At 38.6% G+C, this 23,094-nt stretch overlaps 2 protein-coding genes across 2 annotated transcripts in view; both read right to left on the bottom strand.

Moving 5' to 3' along the window:
• The window catches only part of LOC127170782 (lactase/phlorizin hydrolase), a 208,002-nt gene extending 201,987 nt beyond the window's left edge, over positions 1-6,015 (bottom strand). The window contains 12 exon segments of the mRNA XM_051119020.1: positions 68-358; positions 463-731; positions 944-2,500; positions 2,752-3,397; positions 3,479-4,169; positions 4,250-4,334; positions 4,421-4,520; positions 4,665-4,692; positions 4,747-4,802; positions 4,893-4,963; positions 5,421-5,511; positions 5,513-6,015. Of these exon segments, the coding sequence (XP_050974977.1) occupies positions 68-358; positions 463-731; positions 944-2,500; positions 2,752-3,397; positions 3,479-4,169; positions 4,250-4,334; positions 4,421-4,520; positions 4,665-4,692; positions 4,747-4,802; positions 4,893-4,963; positions 5,421-5,511; positions 5,513-6,007 (4,380 nt within the window). The 5' untranslated portion in view covers positions 6,008-6,015.
• A 4,850-nt stretch (positions 6,016-10,865) lies between these two features.
• Positions 10,866-22,131, bottom strand: LOC127170873 (lactase/phlorizin hydrolase-like). Its single transcript, XM_051119165.1, is given in 17 exon segments — positions 10,866-11,110; positions 11,232-11,455; positions 11,551-11,682; positions 11,776-11,882; positions 12,119-12,321; positions 12,440-12,638; positions 12,743-13,033; positions 13,137-13,405; positions 13,567-15,123; positions 15,414-16,059; positions 16,137-16,593; positions 16,595-16,810; positions 16,894-16,975; positions 17,073-17,172; positions 17,350-17,433; positions 17,755-17,819; positions 21,549-22,131. Coding segments are annotated over 17 exon segments (5,460 nt in total).
• Between the last annotated feature and the right edge of the window lie 963 nt (positions 22,132-23,094).

The raw sequence follows: 23,094 nt of genomic DNA on the forward strand, positions 1-23,094 counted from the left end.
ACAAATTTTCTTAGGCTACAAGAGCAATTTTTTTTTGCATGCAAATTTCAATTCAAAAATATTTTACCTGTGGTGTGATATTGGCTGCCAAAAGAGCATCTACTAGTCTATGATAGTAGTTGAGTCCAGCTTCATTAATTTTCTTGTTTGTTCCATCTGGCATAATTCTGGCCCATGAAATAGAAAACCGGTAGTATTTGACCCTCAGTATCTTGAGATTTTCGATATCCTCAGCGATCCTGTTGTAGCTGTCACAGGCAATGTCACCATTGTCATCCTGCGACATCTTTTCAGGAGTGTGAGAAAATTTGTCCCAAATGCTGAGACCTTTTCCATCGGCTCTCCAGGCGCCCTCTATCTGTGGTGTTTCGGCATAACATGAAAAAGTGACTCATTTGAAGACACAAATAGGATAGATAAGAAAACAGGTTTATTTGTTAAATAAAAAGGTTTGTTTTGTACCTGATATGCAGCACTTGCTGTGCTCCACATAAATCCCTCTGGGAAATGTTCATATAACATTTCTACCTCCTTAGTCAGTGGAAAGCCATTATTTTTGATTATGTCAAAGTAGAGATGAGCAGAGCGCTTTGGAGATCTTGGCCGACTTGGATGGTTAAAATTCACATAGTGAAGTCCATAGCCAACAGTGTGGCCATTCAGCCACTCAAAGGAGTCCATCAAAGAGGTAGCAATGTAACCTTTGACACGTACTCCATCCAGATTGTGTGCTAAAAAGAAAATACATATAAATGTGTCAAGTTCAACAATTTACAATGTAACACTATTAAAAACACTGGGCCTCATTAACTACTAATTATGTACAATTTGCGCTTTAAAGCAGAAAATTTCAAATTAACAGGTGTGAATGCACATAACTTCATTTCGTGTCCAAATATGCACAGTACAAACAGTTGGTGAACTAGAAACAGTGTTAGCATACCCTTAAGAGCCTCATCAACATAGGTATTCAGGAAGAATATTCGTTCAGTGTCATCAACTGTTATGTCAGTGCCTGTAGCCACACCATTTTCTGTAATATAAATCTCAGGGTCTCCATACTCTTCCTTTAACCAGTTAAGAAGTCTCCTGAGTCCCCAAGCAACAGCCTTCTGCTCATTAACAGCTGTATTTTCAGAGCCATCTGCATTGTTCTTTTCAACATCCTGATCAGTTTCATAAGACTCAATATCAAGTCTGCTGGTCACGTAACGCACAACTTTGGTTGTGTATGTACTAATGCAGAATACATCAGCTGTTCCTTGGATAAAGGCTTTGTCTTCATCAGTAAAAGAAGGCAAGCGGGATTCTGTCAAGCCTTGAAGTTCACTCTTATTGCCAACCTGCCACTTCATGGCATCAGGGTAGTCGCCATTTTTAAAGATGGGGTGCGCAAACCATCCTAGCTGGAACTGAAGGGCTCGATCAGCAGCCACCACCTCTCGAGGGGCGTTGACGTCTAGGGGTTCTGCCCATTCAGCGTTCAGACTAATGGATACCAGACCTCCTTGAGATGCTCTGTATTTCTGATCATAGGTGTGATATGCTTGTGCATGAGCTTTCAGGAGGTTGTGTGCAACCCTGTATGGAGCATCTCCAGGTTGATTCACATTAGGTGGAATCTGACCCAGTCCATATCCTGACCATGCAATTGTCTGGGGTTCATTAAATGTGATCCAAAACTTCACCCTGTCTCCAAATGTTGCATAGCAGAAGTCACAATATTCATTGAATATGTTAATCATTTCAGGGTTGTCCCAACCATTGATGTCCTGCAAAGCCTGTGGCAGGTCCCAATGGTAGAGAGTCACCATGGGTGCGATATTGTTTGCTATGAGACCATCTATGAGCCTGTTGTAGTAGTCCACCCCCTTCTGGTTAAGAGAAGCTTTATAGCCGCTGGGAAAAATTCGAGACCATGACAAGGAGAATCTGTAAGTCTTCACTTTCAGGGCCCTCAACATGTGTAGATCCTCATCTATTTTATTGTAACTATCACATGCCACATTACCATTGTCATTGTTTGGGATATTACCAGGTTTTTGAGTGAAAGTATCCCAAACACTTGGTCCTTTTCCATCTGCATTCCAGCCACCTTCTACCTGATATGCTGAAGACGAGACACCCCAGTGGAATCCCTCTGGAAATGTTCCATAGTGATAAAGCTGTCTCTCAAACTTGGTCTGAGGGGTGAACTTTTCCCAAACAACCTTGGATTTTGAAGGAACTTCAGATGGCGGCAGGCTAGGGAGTCTTGTGGTCTGAATTTTATTTTTATACATTTGCATGTTAGTCTTTGCAGCAGTCTCAGCAAAACCATTTCTCTCAATTACATTTGAGTAGTAATATAATGATGCTTTTGGGGTTCTTGGCCTGTCAGCACCTTCAAAGTAAACATAGTGCAATCCAAATCGGTGACTGTAGCCTTGAGGACCCTCAAATCCATCCATTAGAGACTGGACTGTAAACCTCTGGACGCCAACTGCATCCAACTGCACAGCTGTTTAGACAGAGAGATGTAGTTAGTGAACTTTAGATAGTGAACTTTAATTATATAGTATGATGTTAAGGTTTGGCAAATAGTGTTTATGGCCTGGAAATAATGAATACTATTTAATGAATAATTCAAATATAAAAATGTTTGAATCACCAAGAAATACATAACAGTCCTTAGGTTTAGGTCACCAACTCCCTGACTGACTTGTTTGTCTCTTAGTTTTAAACATTAACCAGTTTTCATAAGATGCTTACCTTTCATTGCCTCATTAATGTAAGTTTTGAGATAGTCGACACGGTCAATGTCATTGAACACATCGCCATTGTATTCAGTTGGCATTCCATTTCCTGTGATGTAGATGGGCACCTTTGTGATGGACGTGTACTCTGAAGAGATGTAGTTCAATAGTCTTCGAAGACCCCATGGAACAGACTGGATCTGGTCAGAAACTGTGGTGGGCCATGAGGGATCAATATGAGTCTGGAAGTCCCCAACATTATTCGGTCCAGCATCACAACTATTCAAGCTCTCACTAATCAGTCGGGAAGTGTGGTGGTTAAGTCCAAAGAAATCAGCTGTGCCTTTGATTCTTTGTTTCTCAGCCTCAGTGAAGACTGGAAGTCTTGCCACCTCTTTACCACATAAACTTTTCTTTTTCTCAATTTGTTCCTTTAGCACGGCTGGATAGTCTCCATCTACAAATATGGGATGAGCAAACCAGCCCAGCATGAAGTTTAGATAACGCTCAGCTGCTGCTACATCCTGATCACTTAAGGGATTATTGGGCTCTGCCCAATCGGAGTTCAGAGCAATGCCCACTTTTCCACCTTGCAGATTTCTGTAATTATCATTATAAATATGCCAAGCTTCCGCATGAGATTTTATAATATTGTGCGTCACCTGCAAAAACAAACAAAGAAATGTCACTTTCTGAAATGATAAAAATATATGGTATGTACTTTCTCAGATTGATAGACGCACCTTGTAAGATGCGATTATTGGGTCTTTCACTCTTGGGGGATGTTCCCCTGTTCCGTAGCCCAGGTTGCTCACTACCCACGGGCTGCCGAAGGTGATCCATGTTTTGACTCTGTCTCCATAATGAGAGAAGCAGAAGTCAGAAAATTCTTTGAAAGCTTCCACAATAGAGTCGCTTTCCCAGCCGCCTAAATCCTGCAGAGCTTGGGGAAGGTCCCAATGATGGAGGGTAACAGTGGGCTCGATGCCAGATTGTAGGAGTGTATCAATCATCTTGTCATAATAAGCAACACCCTTTTCAAGCAAACTTTCTTTGCGTCCAGTGGGGAAAATGCGAGCCCAGGAAATGGAGAACTGATAATTGGGTGTCTTCATGCCCCTAAGCAGATACACATCATAGTCCACCTTGTTATAACTATCACAGGCCAAATCAGTAGTCTGGTTTCCAGAGACATGACCCTCATGACTAAATCGGTCCCATATGGTCTCGCCCTTCCCATGTTCAGCCCATCCACCCTCCACTTTAAAACTCTCACTGGAGATGGACCATTCAAAACCAACTGGGAACGAGCCACTCAAGAACTGATCACGCTCAGCTGTGGTTTGACTTTTGAATTTCTCCCAGACTGTTTGATAAGACAATGCGGAAGATGATTTCTGACGGGAAATTGTCTTAGTGTTTTCCATCTGCAAACTAAATGAGAACATGTGTTATGCTGACGTAAAAACAGCTATTATATTCTGATATTTGTACCTTTTTGGTCTCAACTTTACCTTTTGAGTGTTTCTTCTTGATCTAGCTTCTCAAAAAGGTGTGTGATGTCACAGCCCATGATGTGAAGATCTTTATTCTTTAAAACTGACAAATAATACTAGGTTAGCATTTGGTACACTTACAAACACTTACTTTGGACACATCACTTAAAGAAATATGTTAACTTTTACCTCCAAGAATTGTGTTTAGTGGCTGGAAATGATTTTTATAGCCGTCACAGTTTTCGACTGTCAGCTGATACATGAGGATGGGCTTTTGACTGCTGCCAATCTGAAACAAGAGTGTCATTTTAGTGTTCTGAAATGTTATGCCAAGTCAAGATATTATTAACCAGCTGAGTTAAGTCCTGTGAAATCTGATTCACTATTGTAAAGATGATTATATAATATTTCAAGAGCCACAATAAATCATTACCTGTAACTTCATCAATTTCTTGGCAAGGGGTGTCCCCAGTTTGCAGTTGTACTGCATGTGCAGAGAGATGAAATCCACATATGGTGTCCCCAATTTGCAGTTGTACTGCATGTGCAGAGAGATGAAATCCACATATGCCTGAAGATGAGACAAAGATAATATGTGATAAATTACATAATATTAACTGTTCACCAGCATAATACATGATGATCTATATTGAACACTTACCATGATTTTTGGCTCCATTTTATAAATGGAGTTAATATCACTGGCTCTGATCCCAAGAGACAAACGAAGCACTGAGAAAAAAAAAAAAAATCACTCTGAAAGGCACCATCATTTTAATAATATGTATAGAAATTACATTTAAAATGCATGTGAGACGACTGGGGGCTTGTTGTTTACACATTTTTATTCCATGCTGTTTTATTCCAGAACATGAATTATTATTACAACTACTACTACTACTATTTATTTTTAAAGACTGTTTTTTTTTTAATTATTTGACCACACACATGGGCATCTTGTCACATTACATTGGATATTAAATTAAATGAGCTAGACAGAGATGAGGTTATCTGACAGATATCATATTATAAGGTTTTTGATATCAAATATCATTTAAAAAAAATGTAATGTATTAAAAAATTACATTATATTTACGATGCATGTGACAGCCTAACTGAAGACAATTTATTTAAAAAATAAACTTGCCAAGATAAATTTAATGTAAATAATAATAAACTTATGCCTTACCTTTGAATATTTGATGATAGGCATTGTAAACATTTGCATGGCACTGGACAGCATTTTGAAGTTGCACTTCATGTAGCTCATGCAGGTGACTGACTGAATGTGATGAATGTGTCCACAAGATCCCCAAATGTATTGAACACAAATCCTGCATATTGCTCAAACATCTGCACCAGTAATGGATTCTCCCAGCCTCCATATCTGGCTCTGAAGATTTCTGGTACAGCAGAACGATGGAGAACCAGCAGAGGTTTGATGCCCGATTCAGTCAGCTGCTGCACAAGCGTCTTGTAGCACTTCACAGTGTCTTCATGCGGCTGGTTAGGATCACCTGAGGGAAGGATGCCAGACCAGGACAGGGGAACTTTAAAGTGGGTCACCCCTCTGCTCTGAAGGTACAGAAAGTAGGCTCTGGATTGTCGTGGCAGTGGACCTCCACAGTTAAATGCATTGTCTTCATTTGAAGGTGAAGTCTGGCTGGTGGTCAGAGGGCCTGCAAGTAACATGAAGTCCTGTTGCTCTGCATTACTGCAGCTCCAAAAAACAGCCAACAAACCTAGAGAAAGAAATCCCTTTAGGACCTTCATCATGGCTGATTTGTAAAGGGGAAGAGTTACAAAAGCTCTTTATAAGTACTACTGCTAATCTAAGAGGGAGGCATACATATCACGGTCACAATCTTTCAGTTTAAGTTTAATCTAACTAGTGATACAGTTTATGGCAGTCATTAAGTTTATCATATGGACCAGTGGTCTTGACTGTATTGTACAAATTAAATAATACAGAAAAATGATCATTTGATATAATCTGTTGAACTGACATCAGTTCATAAAAACCTGATGGCAAAACTGAGCAAAAACAGACAATTTTAACTTCTTATTTATGAAAACTGTTGTATAAAATAAGTATTACATTTGCACTTGTGGAAAAACAGGGCAAAAACAGCACATGAATTTATTCATTGCATTGCATTTGTTTTTGTATATCATTTAAATATTGCAAAAACTCATACAGGAGCATTTTTGCCCCAATATCTTGAATTTTTAGGGCATTTAACTGCATTATAGGCTACAGGCAGGGTGGGTGCATTGAATGTGTTGATAATTTTAATGCCTTATATTTTTCTTGTTTGTTTTCTTCTGAAAGAGACAAAAAAGTATAAACAGATCTAGCAATTTTTAATGCTTTTCTGTAGGAGGAAATACTTTCCCTCTATGCAATATGAAATACCTCTAGTTTTGTTTCATTATGCTGTTTTCCTTAATCTTCTTTAAGCATAAAAGAATCAGCCATGTATAACATGCTATAAAAGAGGGAGTCCATAGTTTCTGTTACAATACCATGTTTTTCTGAGCTAGTGGATATGCTAAGTAATTGAGACAAATCAGGAAGATTATTTAGAAAGCAATCTTTCACCATATTTGTAACAAGGAGTTGGGTTTGCAGCTTTACCTATATGGAGTATATATGAGACTAGATAATGATCTGATGATGATCGCTCTGCCGCAGAATTTCAATGCTATTGACATCAATTTCAGTGTGATAGTATTAAATCTAAAGTATGATTATGGCAACGAGTGGGTCCTGACACATGCTGTCTAACCACAGTAGAGTTCATAATGTCTATAAATGCTGATCCCAGTGCATTTTCGTCATTATCTACATGGATATTAAAATTGCCGAAAATAGCCAGTACAAAGAACAGTAGAGATTATTTACTTATTACTCTAGATAATGTCATATAAAACAATTATTGACTTCTGTGACATAACTGACTTCTGTGATATAACTGACCTCTGTGATATAACTGACTTCTGTCTGCTTCCTGACCTGCACCCTAGTAAGTCAAGGACAAACAATAAGACAATCTCCTGGTTTCACAGACAAGGTTTAAACCTAATCCCAGAATAAAATATAAATCTGAGCTGTTTCAGCTATAAGAAACTTGCACTGACTGAGCTTAAAATATATCAGTGCCTTTGTTCTGTCTCAGGATGTGCACCATTAATGTTTTTTCTTAGCACGTTTATAAAAATTACTTAAATGTACTTATTGAACCAACTATGGCCTAATCCTGGTTTAGTTTAAGCCCTCTCTGTGAAACCAGGCCAATGATTCTTATTTCTAGAGAGAAGAGCAGCACCACCCCTGGAGAAATAAAGACCATCTCTTTTTAACAAGTCAAGTCTTGCCCAAAAACTCATCTAATTGTCTACGAAACATATGTTACTCTGCGGGCACCACTTAGACATCCAGCCAGTGAGTGACGACAGTCTGCTTTGTATGTCGTTACCATGGTAAGCAGGGAGGGGACCAGAGAATATTACAGTGTCTGACATTGTATTTGCAAGTTCACACACTTTTTTAAAGGGAACTCTAGGTATTAAAAGAGAAGTCCACTTCCAGAACAAAAATTTACGATGTACTCACCCACTTGTCATCCAAGATGTTCATGACTTTCTTTCTTCAGCCGTAAAGAAATTATGTTTTTTGAGATAAACATTTCAGGATTTTTCTCCATATATAATAGACTGCTATGGTGCCCCGATTGTGTACTTCCAAAATGCAGTTTAAATGCGGCTTCAAACGATCCCAAATGTGGTGTAAACGATCCCAACAGAGGAAGAAGGGTCTTATCTAGTAAAACGATTCATTTAAAAAAAATACAATTTACATTTTTAATCTCAAACACTTGTCTTGTCTTGCTCCCCCTGAACTCTGTGTATTCTGGTTCAAGACAGTTAGGGTATGTTGAAAAACTCCAACTTCAAAGATCATTTAAAAATCATCCTACATCACTGCAGAAGCACCGACCTAGTCTTTTCAAAGTGAAAATGCAAAGAAGATCAAACACCCTTAACAAAAAAGGTAAAACAGTGATATAGGACGATTTTGAAGTTGAGGGAGAACATGAGATGGGAATTTTTCGACATACCCTAACTGTCATGAACTGGGAAAACAGTTCAGGCAGAGCGAGACAAGACGAGTGTTTGACATTAAAAAGTATATAAATTGTATTATTTTTATGAAAATATAACAATCGTTTTGCTAGATAAGACTCTCTTTTTTGCAGCTGGGATCATTTGAAGCCACATTTAAACTGCATTTTGGGCACCACAGAAGTCCACTATATGGAAAAAAATCCTGAGATGTTTTCTTCAAAAAACATAATTTCTTTACGACTGAAGAAAGAAAGACATGAACATCTTGGATGACAAGGGAGTGAGTACATTATCTGTAAATCTTTATTCTGGAAGTGGACTTATCCTTTAATACTTGTATGTCTTAATATAACGTAAAATGGTGTCTCTTACTGAAATATGTAGTAGAAAACCAATAAAATATTTGTTATTCAAAAAATCCACATCATTTCATATATATTTTGAACTATGAGAGCCCCGTTTTTTCGATGATGTGAAATGGTTTCACTTGGTGAGCTACTGGCACTACCTATTGCTATTTTTAACTGCAGCACAACTCAGAAAATAAAATACTGATACAATTACCACAGCTACTGAAAGAGCTTACAGTTGGCTATGGATGTAAGCATAGGATTAAACCAAATGGTGTACCACTGATTTTTTTTTTCTACAAGGAGTCTAGATGCTCCTGGATATCGAGTGAAATCTGAACTGAGAAGCTCCTTCAGCGTCTGCGGCAATATGACAAGTGTCAAGATGTTTACTTCCTACCAGGATGGCATCTAGCATTTCTTGCCTCTGCTGTTTGTAAGCTCTTTCAGTAGCTGTGGTCTACTAAAGGCCTCAAAGGCGTCAGGGTTGAAGTGGTGAGAACAAAGACGTGGGTCTTTAGAAAGTTTTATACGTTCATAGGCATCTTCCCATTCTTTTCACTTCTTCCTATCATACAGCAGTGAACACATACATCACTCCTCTTGTTGCCCTTCGACTGAACATTACAACAAAAAGCAGCACAATGTGGTACTGTATCAGTATTTTATTTTCCAAGTTGTGTATTCCGAGTTGGACTGCAGTAAAAATAGATACAGGCACCAGTAGCTCACCAAATGCAACCATTATCGTTATCCTCAAAAAAAAAAGGCACCCACAAAGTCCAAAATATGTATAAAATGATGTGGATTTTTTTTGTGTGGGTTTTTTGTTACATATTTTAATAAGAGACATCATTTACATTATTTTAGGCCATACAAGTCCCTTTAATGTTATTTTTAGTGATTTTACTGGTGAAGTCGAACATCATTAGTGCCGATGTGAATAACAGTCTTCTTGAATTTACATTTAGCATTAGCCAGCAATTTGCCAAGATGTCAGGTAAGCATTGGGCTATGGTGATTGGTGTCTTTTTTTTTTTTTTTTTTGACGTTCCGTACAATGGAATTGCCAATAACTAGGGCACTTTCATCAGGTTTCTCAGTGGGTGCATCACTGAGTGGGGAGAACCTGTTTAATGTTTTGACTGGAACAGAAGAGCTGTGTTTTGTCCCACGACTATGCTGGCTCACAGTCACCCAGTTGCCCTGCACAGGACCTGCTAAGCTAGTTGCATCCAAAGCTGTATCTAAGGTCCTTAAGATTTAACTATCCTCAATTAAAGTTTGGATGCATGCCTCTAGTTAAGAAACCTGACTGAGAAAGCTATACTAAACATGTGACAAGCAGTGCAGGTGACAATAACAGGAGAAGCCATGACTCACCATTATTGTTGAACGATTCCAACTTATCACAGCTGTTTGATGAACTTGTGAAAAATTGAGCAAGAGAGAGAAAAGAAACAGTAGGCACGAATGACAGGCTAACAGGCTAACAAAATTAAAAGCGAACAATGTCAAATTAGTTTGATGGATAATATCACAAATATGGTGAGAATTAAGTTATATTTTATCAGTTTAAACAACAGAGAGTGGTAGTAAGATAGAAATTCCAACATAAAAACAAAGATACACAGAGCTACAATTGCAAACCACTCAGCAGCACAGCAGACAGGAGACCTCTGCAGTTCTTACATCCAGTTTGGGAAAGCTTGGTGAAATGTTTATTGCATTTCATGTTGATATCAAAGAATGGAATGGCTTTTTATATCAATTTGTAACATATAATGGTAAGGTTAAAACATGTTAGGTAAAAACTAATCTAAAAAAAGTAGCCAGAATACATAATACCTAAAATGTGTAAACTAGATTATGTTACTTACTACAATTTTTATCATGTAATCTGTCATCAGACTACAATTTGTAAGTAATCTACCCAGCAGTAAGACAGTCACTCTTTCCAAAATTCCTACTCAAACACTTTAAACAAACATCAGCATCAGTAAACCCAATGAGGAGTCAGACAGTGCCTGTAAATCTCATTGGCTAATTAACAGTGACCTGCCATCACGTTGTTTGCTGTTAGAGCCCTTTCAACATGAAACCAAAAATCCAAATATATATATTTATAAGGATAATAGGTAAAACAGGTATTATGTTCAGAACTTCTCTTTTATTTCTTGGTCAAAGTGTTCCTCTACAGGATGTTTTTGTTTCTTGGAATTGCAGTTGATTATTGTAGCATAGTGCCAGACTGACTTCTTAGGAATTCGTGGCAAAGTTGGATCTGATCGATTTATATAGAAAAGTCCAAACCTTTCATCAAAACCCAACGATCATTCCAGATTGTCCATAAGTGACCAGGCAGCGTAGCCACGCATGTCCACACCATCCAGCAAATACGCTAAAGAATAAAATAAGATTTTATTCAATTATCACGAGTTGTTACCAATAGTCTAAATATGAAAACGGTAGTCAAAAATGCATGAAAAGCAACACAAAAAATGACTGTCCTGTGATTTTACCTTTCAGGGCCTGATTGATATAGTTTTCATAGTAGTGGATTCGGTGGACGTCATTCAGATCTACTGGCCCTCGTTCAGATACTCCATTCTCTGTAACGTAAACAGGAGGGTTCCCATAATTATCCTTAATGAATTTCAGAAGTCTTCTGAATCCCTGAGGACAAATTTTCAACCAGTCGGATCCAGTTTCCAGCCATGTTCGATCACTAATAACGACTGCGCCCCTGAAACAGAAGACAGCATAATAAATATTGACGCATGTTTTAAACAAATTGGGCCTGAAACAGTGTGACAATGTTAATTAAAACTAAAAGCCCACCTGTCGGCATCATAGTGCTCTTGGTCCCCAAAGTCGACATAGAATGCTAAGACAGTGGTGTAGTGGTTCAATCCAAAATAATCATGAGTTCCCTTAATCCTTGCTACTTCTTCTGGGGTAAATTCCGGAAGCCTGTTAGATGTCAAACGCAACTGAATAAGCATTCATAGGCATTTGAATACAAAACATCAAATTCCTCAGAAAAAAAGATAATATCTATATTACCTCGATTGTGCGTGGCCAGCTGCTAAACTTCTCTCTCGAATTCTGTTCTTCATTACATCGCTGTAATCTCCATTGAACACGGGATGAGCAAACCAACCAATCATGAACTGTTTCAAGAGAAAAAAAGTGGTGCATTATGCACACAGGTATTGATATTTTAGTATCATTGCTGTACTATCTTAGTGTTTTTATTCATATTATTAATTAGTTTTATATTTTAGATTAATTACAATTTTTTTTTTTTTTTTTTTTTTTTTTACGTTTTAGTAATTTTGTTGAATTGTTTGTGTTAGTTTTAGTTTATTTTTTAAATCATTTTTATTTCAGTTGTAGTTGACTGTACCTCAACTACACGCATGGCAGCATCCACATCTTCCTGTTTGTATGGGTTTCTTGGTTCAGCCCAGTCAGAGTTTATTGTTATGCCAATAATGCCACCTTGACTTGCACGATACTTGTCATTATACACATGCCAGGCCTCAGCATGAGCCTTGATTACGTTGTGTCCCGCAACATATGGTGCAATGCCTGGATTATCACTTATACCTGGACACAAACAGAACATCAATAATTTTATGATGCAGTATTAACTGCTAACATGGAAACTGATAAGCTAAATCATATTTACAAAAAGCGAAACAATGATTTTCTATACAAATGATACCTGGTGCAAAGATTCCATGGCCATATCCATGCAGTGCAACAATGTAGGGTTCATTTATAGTGATCCAGAACTTTACTTTGTTTCCTAGACTGTTAAATACAACATCAGCGTAGTCTCTGAATCTGTCAACAATGGTCTCGTTCTCCCAGCCACCAACATCTTGGAGTGCTTGTGGGAGATCCCAGTGGTACAAAGTTACCTGTCAGTTCAAAATGATTGTAAGAAATGAGTCAGAAATGAGTCAAATTCTCTTAGGCTACAAGAATGATTTTTTTGCATGCAAATGTATTCAAAATATTTTACCTGTGGTGTGATATTGGCTGCCAAAAGAGCATCTAGTAGTCTATGATAGTAGTTGAGTCCAGCTTGATTAATTTTCCTGTTTGTTCCATCTGGCATAATTCTGGGCCATGAAAGAGAAAAGCGGTAGTTTTTGACCCTCAGTGTTTTGAGACTATTGATATCCTCATCGATCTTGTTGTAGCTGTCACAGGCAGTGTCACCATTGTCATCGTTCGTCATCTTTTCAGGAGTATGAGCAAATTTGTCCCAAATGCTGAGACCTTTTCCATCAGCTCTCCAGGCGCCTTCTATCTGTGGTGTTTAAGCATAACATGAAACAAATATCCTCATTTGAAAACACTACAGACAAATAGGATAGAAAAAAAAAAGTTTTATTTGTTAAAATAGTTTGTACCTGATATGCAGCGCTTGCTGTGCTCCACTTAAATCCCTCTTGAAAATGTCCATATAACATTGCTACGTCCTCTGTCAGTGGAAAGCCATTATTTTTGATTATATCATAGTAGAGATGAGCAGTGCGCTTTGGAGATCTTGGCCGACTTGGATGGTTAAAGTTCACATAGTGAAGTCCATAGTTAATAGTGTAGCCTTTCAGCCACTCAAAGGAGTCCATTAGAGAGGTAGCAATGTAACCATTGACACGTACTCCATCCAGATTATGTGCTAAAAAGAGAATACATGTAAATGTAAACAAAGTTTAACAATTAACAGTGCAACACTATTAAAAACACTGGGTCTCATTCACTAATAATTTTGTACAATTTGTTTGTAAATGATGCAGAAAAACATGCAAAAATTTCAATAGGATTAACAGGTGTGCATACCCTTAAGTGCCTCATCAACATAGGTATTCAGGAAGAATATTCGTTCAGTATCATCAACTGTTGTGTCAAGGCCTGTAGCCACACCATTTTCTGTAACATAAATCTCAGGGTCTCCATACTCTTCCTTTAACCAGTTAAGAAGTCTCCTGAGTCCCCAAGCAACAGCCTTCTGCTCATTAACAGCTGTATTTATATGGCCTTCTGCTTCGTCCTTTTTAACATCCTGATCAGTTTCATAAGACTCAATATCAAGTCTGCTGGTAGCGTGACGCACGACTTTGGTGGTGTATGTACTAATGCAGAATACATCAGCTGTTCCTTGGATAAAGGCTTTGTCTTCATCAGTAAAAGAAGGCAAGCGGGATTCTGTCAAGCCTTGAAGTTCACTCTTATTGCCAACCTGCCACTTCATGGCATCAGGGTAGTCACCATTTTTAAAGATGGGGTGTGCAAACCAGCCTAGCTGGAACTGAAGGGCTCGATCAGCAGCCACCACCTCTCGAGGGGCATTGACGTCTAGGGGTTCTGCCCATTCAGCGTTCAGACTAATGGATACCAGACCTCCTTGAGATGCTCTGTATTTCTGATCATAGGTGTGATATGCTTGTGCATGAGCTTTCAGGAGGTTGTGTGCAACCCTGTATGGAGCATCTCCAGGTTGATTCACATTAGGTGGAATCTGACCCAGTCCATATCCTGACCATGCAATTGTCTGGGGTTCATTAAATGTGATCCAAAACTTCACCCTGTCTCCAAATGTTGCATAGCAGAAGTCACAATATTCATTGAATATGTTAATCATTTCAGGGTTGTCCCAACCGTTGATGTCCTGCAAAGCCTGTGGCAGGTCCCAGTGGTAGAGAGTCACCATGGGTGCGATATTGTTTGCTACGAGACCATCTATGAGCTTGTTGTAGTAGTCCACCCCCTTCTGGTTAAGAGAAGATTTATAACCGCTGGGAAAAATTCGAGACCATGACAAGGAGAATCTGTAAGTCTTTACTTTCAGGGCTCTCAGCATGTATAGATCTGCATCTATTTTATTATAACTGTCACATGCCACATCGCCATTGTCATTGTTTGGGATATTACCAGGTTTTTGAGCAAAAGTATCCCAAACACTTGGTCCTTTTCCATCTGCATTCCAGCCACCTTCTACCTGATATGCTGAAGACGAGACACCCCACTGGAATCCCTCTGAAAATGTTCCATAGTGATAAAGCTGTCTCTCAAACTTGGTCTGAGGGGTGAACTTTTCCCAAACAACCTTAGATTTTGAAGGAACTTCAGATGGCGGCAGGCTAGGGAGTCTTGTGATCTCAAATTTATCTCCATACATTTGCATGTTAGTCTTTGCAGCAGTCTCAGCAAATCCGTTTCTCTCAATCAGCTTTGAGTAGTAATATGCTGATGCTTTTGGGGTTCTTGGCCTGTCAGGATCTTTAAAGTCCACAAAGTGCAATCCACATCGGTGACTGTAGCCTTGAGGACCCTCAAATCCATCCATTAGAGACTGGACTGTAAACCTCTGGACACTAATTTCATCCAAATGCACAGCTGTTTGAAAAAAAAATGTAGAGTTTAGTTAGTGAAATTTAGATAGTGATTTAGTGAACTTTAGATAGTGTTCTAAATAGTGGCAAATTTTGTTATTTGGCAAATAGTGTTTATGGCCAGGAAATAATGAAGCTTACTAATTTTTCATATGAATTTTTGACCAAATATAAAAATGTTCGAATCCACTGAGCAGTACGGTTCAGTACAGTACAGTTCGGTACACAATTATCTCTAAAAAGACTATTATAGTTTTAGTTTTGAACACTAACCAGTTTTCTTAAGATTCTTACCTTTCATTGCCTCATTAATGTAAGTTTTGAGATAGTCGACACGGTCAGTGTCATTGAACACGTCGCCATTGTATTCAGTTGGCATTCCATTTCCTGTGATGTAGATGGGCACCTTTGTGATGGACGTGTACTCTAAAGAGATGTAGTTCAGTAATCTTCGAAGACCCCATGGAACAGACTGGATCTGGTTGGAAACTGTGGTGGACCATGAGGGGTCAATATGAGTCTGGAAGTCCCCAACATGATTCGGTCCAGCATCACAACTATTCAAGCTCTCACTAACCAGTCGGGAAGTGTGGTGGTTAAGTCCAAAGAAATCAGCTGAGCCTTTAATTCTTTGTTTCTCAGCCTCAGTGAATACTGGAAGTCTTGCCAACTCTTCACCACAGATATCTCTCTTTTTGTCAATTTGTTCTTTTAGCACGGCTGGATAGTCTCCATCTACAAATATGGGATGAGCAAACCAGCCTAGCATGAAGTTTAGATAACGCTCAGCTGCTGCTACATCCTGATCACTTGAGGGATTATTGGGCTCTGCCCAATCGGAGTTCAGAGCAATGCCCACTTTTCCACCTTGCAGATTTCTGTAATTATCATTATAAATATGCCAAGCTTTCGCATGAGATTTTATAATATTGTGTGTAACCTGTGAAAACAAGCATAGAATTGTTACTTTCTAAAATTATAAAAATATATAGTACTTTCTCAGACTGACAGACACACCTTGTAAGATGCGATTATTGGGTCTTTCACTCTTGGGGGATGTTCCCCTGTTCCGTAGCCCAGGTTGCTCACTACCCACGGGCTGCCAAAAGTGATCCATGTTTTGACTCTGTCTCCATAATGAGAGAAGCAGAAGTCAGAAAATTCATTAAAAGCTTCCACAATAGAGTCATTTTCCCAGCCGCCTAAGTCCTGCAGAGCTTGGGGAAGGTCCCAATGATGAAGGGTAACAGTCGGCTCGATGCCGGATTGTAGGAGTGTATCAATCATCTTGTCATAATAAGCAACACCCTTTTCAAGCAAACTTTCTTTGCGTCCAGTGGGGAAAATGCGAGCCCAGGAAATTGAGAACTGATAATTAGGTGCCATCATGCCTCTAAGTAGATACACATCATAGTCCACCTTGTGATAACTATCACAGGCCAAATCAGCAGTCTGGTTTCCAGAGACATGACCCCCATATGGTCTCGCCTTTGCCGTGTTCAGCCCATCCACTCTCCACTTTGAAACTCTCACTGGAGATGGACCATTCGAAACCAACAGGGAATGAACCACTCAAGAACTGATCGTGCTCAGCTTCGGGTTGACTTCTGAATTTCTCCCAGACCTTTTGATATGACATTGCAGAAGCTGATTTCTGATGGAAGACTGTCTTAGTATTTACCATCTGCAAGCTAAAGGAGAACATTCTTTTTATACTGACTTAAAAAATAGCTATTATATACTCTCATGTCTAACTTGGTGGTCTCAAATTTACCTTTTAAGTTTTTCTTCCTGATCTAGGTTGTCAAAAAGGTGTGTGATGTCACAGCCCATGATGTGATCTTCGTTCTTTAAAACTGAAAAATAATACTAGGTTGGCATCTGGTATTTTCATTTCATAAAAAGTATCTTAGACTTCAGGCACATCACTTAAAGAAATATGCTAACATTTACCTTCAAGAATTGTGTGAAGTGGCTGGAAATGATCTTTATATTCATCACAGGCTTTGACTGTCAACTGATACATAAGGATGGGCTTTTGACCGATGCCAGTCTGAAACAAGAGTGTTAAGTGTCGTTTCAGAGTCCTGAAATGTTCTGCCAAGTTAAGTAATTTAAGCAAGTCTTTGAATATTAAGAGCAGTTATTATGAAATCTGATGATTGTTCAATGGGCTGATCTGTTGTGAAGATGATTATATAATACATCAAGAGCCACATTAAATCATTACCTGTAATTTCCTCAGTTCCTCTGTAAGAAGTGTCCCCAATTTGCAGTTGTACTGCATGTGCAGAGAGATGAAATCCACATATGCCTGAAGTTGAGACAAAAGAAGTATGTGATAAATTAGATAATATTAACTCACGAGTTCGCCTGCCTTCAACCCGAGGCTCGGCTTGAGCTCCGAGTTCAACACCCCCATTGCAGGGCTACATAGAGAAAGGATAACAGAAATAAAAGTGGAGATGGGAAGATAGTGGGATGTCGGAAGAATTGTCCCTGGGATGGAGCAATGACTGCTGCATTTATAGGCTCATAATGATGATTGACAGGACTAAATGATTAGGCTCCTACCAAACCTACGTTCGGAACTTCATGTACCAGTGTAATATAATACTCTGTATTGAAAACTTACCAAGATTTTTGGCCTCATTTCATAAACAGAGCTAATATCACTGGCTCTGATCCCAAAAAGAAATCCTGAAAAACAAAAAAATATCACTATGAATCATCAGTGCACTATTATAAAGAACTATGTAAATCAGGGGGAGGTTAGTTCAGGACTAGTTGTCACATTTTTATTCCAGTCAGTATAATAATAGTAATACTAATATCAACAAAGTTCATTTTAAAGGTTTTTTTTTTTTTTTTTTTTTTTTTAACATTTCCATTGGCCACACACAGGGGCCTGTAGTCACAATGGGCCATTGAATGACCTTTTTAGTTGTTGTTTTCCTAGCTACATTTAAACCATAAAACACCTTTAAAGGGGTCATTGGATGCCCATATTCCACAAGTTAATATGTGTAACAGAGGTGCGAGAGACGACTGGATCCATGTGCATACTTTTATTGAAGGGACGAGACATAGACATGGTCAAAAGGCAGGCAGGGTCGAACAACAGCAGACAGGTGCATAGACAGCAAACCAAGAGTAATCCTTAAAACAGGCGAGGGTCAATCTAGTGGCGAACGCAATCCGTATGGGCGAGGCAGGAGAATGGTCAGACAGGCGAAAGTTCCGATAGACAGACTAAACAATACAACAAGGCAAAACCAGAAAACAAGACACAGGGAAACACAGAGAAACGCTTTGTACGAATGATAACAATTCAATACTCGGCGAAGAGTGACAGGAAGACCGGGGCTTATATACTGTCTCTGATTGGGCGCAGGTGATAGGAGCAGTGGCTGATGAGGAACGTAGTCCGGGGTGTAGTATAACAGTCAGTGTGTGTAAGGAAGGTGAGAGTGACATCTGGTGGTGAGCGGTCCGAAGCTCACCAACCAGATCCGTAACAATATGATTCTTTAGGGTCTTAATGAAAAGTCTATAATATACTTTGGTTAATAATTCTCAATGGTAGTGTAAAACAACCCTTTTTACCCTGCCAAAATCAGCTCTGCAAAAATGATCCCATTCTAGTCGAGACTGCTTTAAATGCAAATGAGCTCTGCTCGCCCCGCCCCTCTCTTCTGTCTGTGGAGTGATGAGCATGTGTACTTTAGCCGGTAAACTTGCTAACTAGCACATTATTAGGAAAGGCGACTGCAAAGATTCATAAAAAAAACCCTTATACTCACTTCTGCTGTAAGTGAAGCTGGATCACGAACGATTCGCATGAACATAGACGGATATATGTAGATCGGGAGGTGCATTCCCTTCACAAACAAACGTAATCCACTGCATCTTTAGCAGCTCAGATGTTGGGAGTAAATGACGACCACTACGTTCAGTATCCAGCAACACAACACCTCAATCGCTCAATTCTTGTCTAACTTACATCCCTGCTCCGGCATCAAAACATAGAGGTTGGACTGTTACAACTGCAGAGGTGGGTAGAGTACCCAAAATCTGTACTCAAGTAAAAGTACAAGTACTTATGGAAATATTTACTCAAGTAAGAGTAAAAGTAACAATCTTAATAGTTACTTGAGTAAGAGTAAAAAAGTATCTGCTGGAAAAACTACTCAAGTAGCTAGTTACTAGTTACTTCTGATCTGATTGATATGAAGCAAAAACCCTGTTTTGAAACTATTTGGAAAGCTTCTACACACCTTTCCTTGAAAGTCTCTTTGTTCTGCTTATATAAAACATATGCTGAAGTAAAGTAGCCTATCTCAGTCCTGTGATGGGCACATTAACATCACATAAACTGTCATTTTCAATAAAATTTCAAACACACCCAGACATTTTTCTAACTGTTAACTCTGTCTTTATTTTTACATTCACAACACAAAATGTGTCAGCATCTGCATTTAAACAAGCTAACAGAGAACAACAGAGAAAGTGTGTGTGCAAAGTATGTGTTTGTTATTATGTTTGCGTATGTGTCACGTTCGATGTACTGAGAGATGAGGTCAGGGTCCAAAATGCAGGGAAGGAAATTTTAATTAAACAAAACACAAATAAACATAAACCAAAAGGCCAACACGGCACAACACGACTAGAATCAAAGATCAAAATAAAATGAACAGAAACACAATCTAAAGCATGATCAAAAACGGAGGAACACACACGAAGACAATGCAGCCAGAATGAGTAGTGGGAAATGAGAGTTCTTATAGACCAGATAATTGTGAACAGGTGAGAGCTTTGATGAGTGCCAATGACCAGACAGGTGTACAATCAGGGAAGTGCAGTGCAAGGAAGGGAAAACAGCGACCTCAGGTGGCTAAGGGAAGCCCCACAGCCCAGATCATGACAGTATGAACCGATAATATGTATATATTGTGTGATTAATGCTGCGAATGAATAATGTGCTGGGCTAAGCAGCTTTCTTTTCCTTTAAAAACATTTATTTACTTTATTCTTGCATTTACATGCAATTTACATGCATGCAAGTACATGCATTCATTAGATGGGAATAAATTAAAATGCAATGTCGTTTTTATTTTGTACATGTTCTGCACTTAACGTTAGGTGAGGTGTCACAAAAAAAACCTTTAGTTAATTGTACGAATTTGTGTGTAACGTCACAGTATGCACTTCAATTTATTTAGACTTGTGGAAAATGGATATGAAAACATGCAGACGTTTAGAATGTTTGTAAGGTTCAGAAAATATTTGTCATTGCGTGCACAAACGCGCATATGAGGAAAAACATTCGGACAGTGTGTGAAATATGGTATTATAAGGTCAAAGTGCCCACAGTTACCAAATTACCATTAATAGGGTTCAAATAGGCATCATACTGACACTTACCGCTATGTGTTTTTCAGGTAGGAGCTGGAATTGTTGTGCGCTGCGATGTCACTTTGTTTTGGTGCACACAGCCTGCATCGCATTATGAAACTATTCTTTTTGACATCTTGAAGTGAAAACATAGACTCGATTTGAGGCCACGGGTGATCTGCCCCCGATAACTCACACACGTCATCCTCTGCTTCAGCCATCATCTTTCTAAAGGCGCGCTGAACTTCTTTGACTTAAGTGGGAGACGCGTAGCAGACTCTCGCGAAGCTGCCTCTCAAACGTCTCGCGAGACTTGAGATCAAGTCACATAAACAAATTATTTTAGACATCTAATATTTATTACAATTTTGTCAGTAACGGAGGAACGCTATCAAATGTAGCGAAGTAAAAGTAAAGTTTTTTCACTAAAAATTTACTTGAGTAAGAGTAAAAGTACCTATCTTTAAATATACTCTAAAAGTACTAGTTACTCCAAAAATTTACTCAAGTAAATGTAACGAAGTAAATGTAATTTGTTACTACCCACCTCTGCAACTGATCTTAGATAAGACGCTCATGTCAATCAATTATAGTGGGAGCGGCCTCTGTCGGTGTGACGCCACAACGACAGGCATCTGAGAATGGCTCGTTTTGAAAAAGGTAATATTATTTTTACAGATTAATTAAAAACCACTGCATGGATTTTTATCATTATAGGGTAGATTTGTACATACACTGCCAACACACATTAATGTTCAAACAGCATGTAAAAGTGAACTTAGCATCCGATGACCCCTTTAAAACATTACTTATGTTAAGATGTATCATGCAAAAATATCCATACATTACTTGGTTCAACAGAAGCCATAGTTAATTTGCATAAAATTACATTTAAAATGCTTGTGACAACTGCATGTGACTTTTGACTCAGAACCTACAGAGTTACTGAGAGTTTGCCCTTGACCACTAACCCTGGTCTGTTTTGTGTACACAAAACATAAATTTGATGAATTAATTATTAAACTCATGTCTTACCTTTGAACATTTGATTAAAGACATTGTAAACATTTGCATGGGACTGGACAGCATTTTGAAGTTGTACTTCATGTAGCTCATGCAGGTGACTGAATGTGATGAATGTGTCCACAAGATCCCCAAATCCGTCAAACACAAATCCTGCATATTGCTCAAACATCTGCACCAGTAATGGATTCTCCCAGCCTCCATATTTGGCTCTGAAAAGTTCTGGTACAGCAGAACGGTGGAGAACCAGCAGAGGTTTGATGCCCGATTCAGTCAGCTGCTGCACAAGTGTCTTGTAGCACTTCACTGTGTCTTCATGCGGCTGGCTAGGATCACCTGAGGGAAGAATGCCAGACCAGGACAGGGGAACCTTAAAGTGGGTCACCCCTCTGCTCTGAAGGTATAGAAAGTAAGCCCTGGATTGCTGTGGCAGTGGACCTCCACAGTAAAACGCCTTGTTTTTGTCTGAATGTGCTGTCTGGCTGGTGGTCACAGGGCCTGCAAGTAACACAAAGTCCTGTTGCTCTGCATTACTGTAGCTCCAAAAAACAATCAACAAACCTAGAGAAAGAAATCCTTCTAGGACTTTCATCATGACAGTTTTGCAAAGGGAAAGCTGTTTATAAGTATTACTGCTAACTACTAGTACAGTTTATGGCAGTTGTTTTTTTTATTATATAGACTCTGGACTAAGATAAGTGTGCTTGACCGTAAGGATATCCTTTGAAAAATGAACACTGGGGTTATAAAGAATATTTTTAATAAAACTCAAATGTTTCTTTTCCTCACCTTAACATTAGATGCATTAAACATGAAAACCCCTTTCCATTTGTGCAAAACTTGCTGTGAAGTTTCCTGAGCTGACATCTACAAGTTACACTTATCAAGAACATAAGGAAAATCCCAAGAGACAACAATAGATTCAGTGTGTGCAAAGAAATCAAACCTTATCTAACAAAATTTATATTCAAGTACTTTGTACGAGAGTCGCATGAAGTAGTTCACTGGTGGCTGGTGAATAGATCAATAGAATGTGATGTAGTAGAGTTTCCTGTAAAGCTCTCAGTCGTACAATAAGATTAATTCTTACATTTGAGAAAAATATACATTGAAGATTAGTGGTTGATCTGTAAAGCTTTTTGATACCCTTATACCCTACTTACTGGTATTCGACCAAAATGAGATATCAAATTACATACATGTATACAATAATACATGGAAAATATCTGAAAAAGCATAGATATTAAAATTATGCCAGAAACAAACCATCTTTTTTTTTGTTATGGCTGCATATGCAATTTATAACCAATGTGTAGTTACTGCAGTGACAGCCAAGGGAATTTGCATATGACATTTGGAAAAAGATTTAAAGTTGATACATTCATGGGAAACACCATAAACTACTTATTCAAATCTCTGCTGTAATGTAGCACTCTTAATTTAAGGTTGGCGCTACATAAAGGCAAATGTCATTTAAAATTCAGGAAGTGAGTGAGCAAATATTAGTTCACCTAGATAAACATTAAAAACAGGAATTTTTTTTTTTTTTTATAATAAG

This window comes from Labeo rohita, chromosome 9, assembly GCF_022985175.1.
Source record: "Labeo rohita strain BAU-BD-2019 chromosome 9, IGBB_LRoh.1.0, whole genome shotgun sequence".
In the NCBI taxonomy this organism is placed as follows: Eukaryota; Metazoa; Chordata; class Actinopteri; order Cypriniformes; family Cyprinidae; genus Labeo; species Labeo rohita.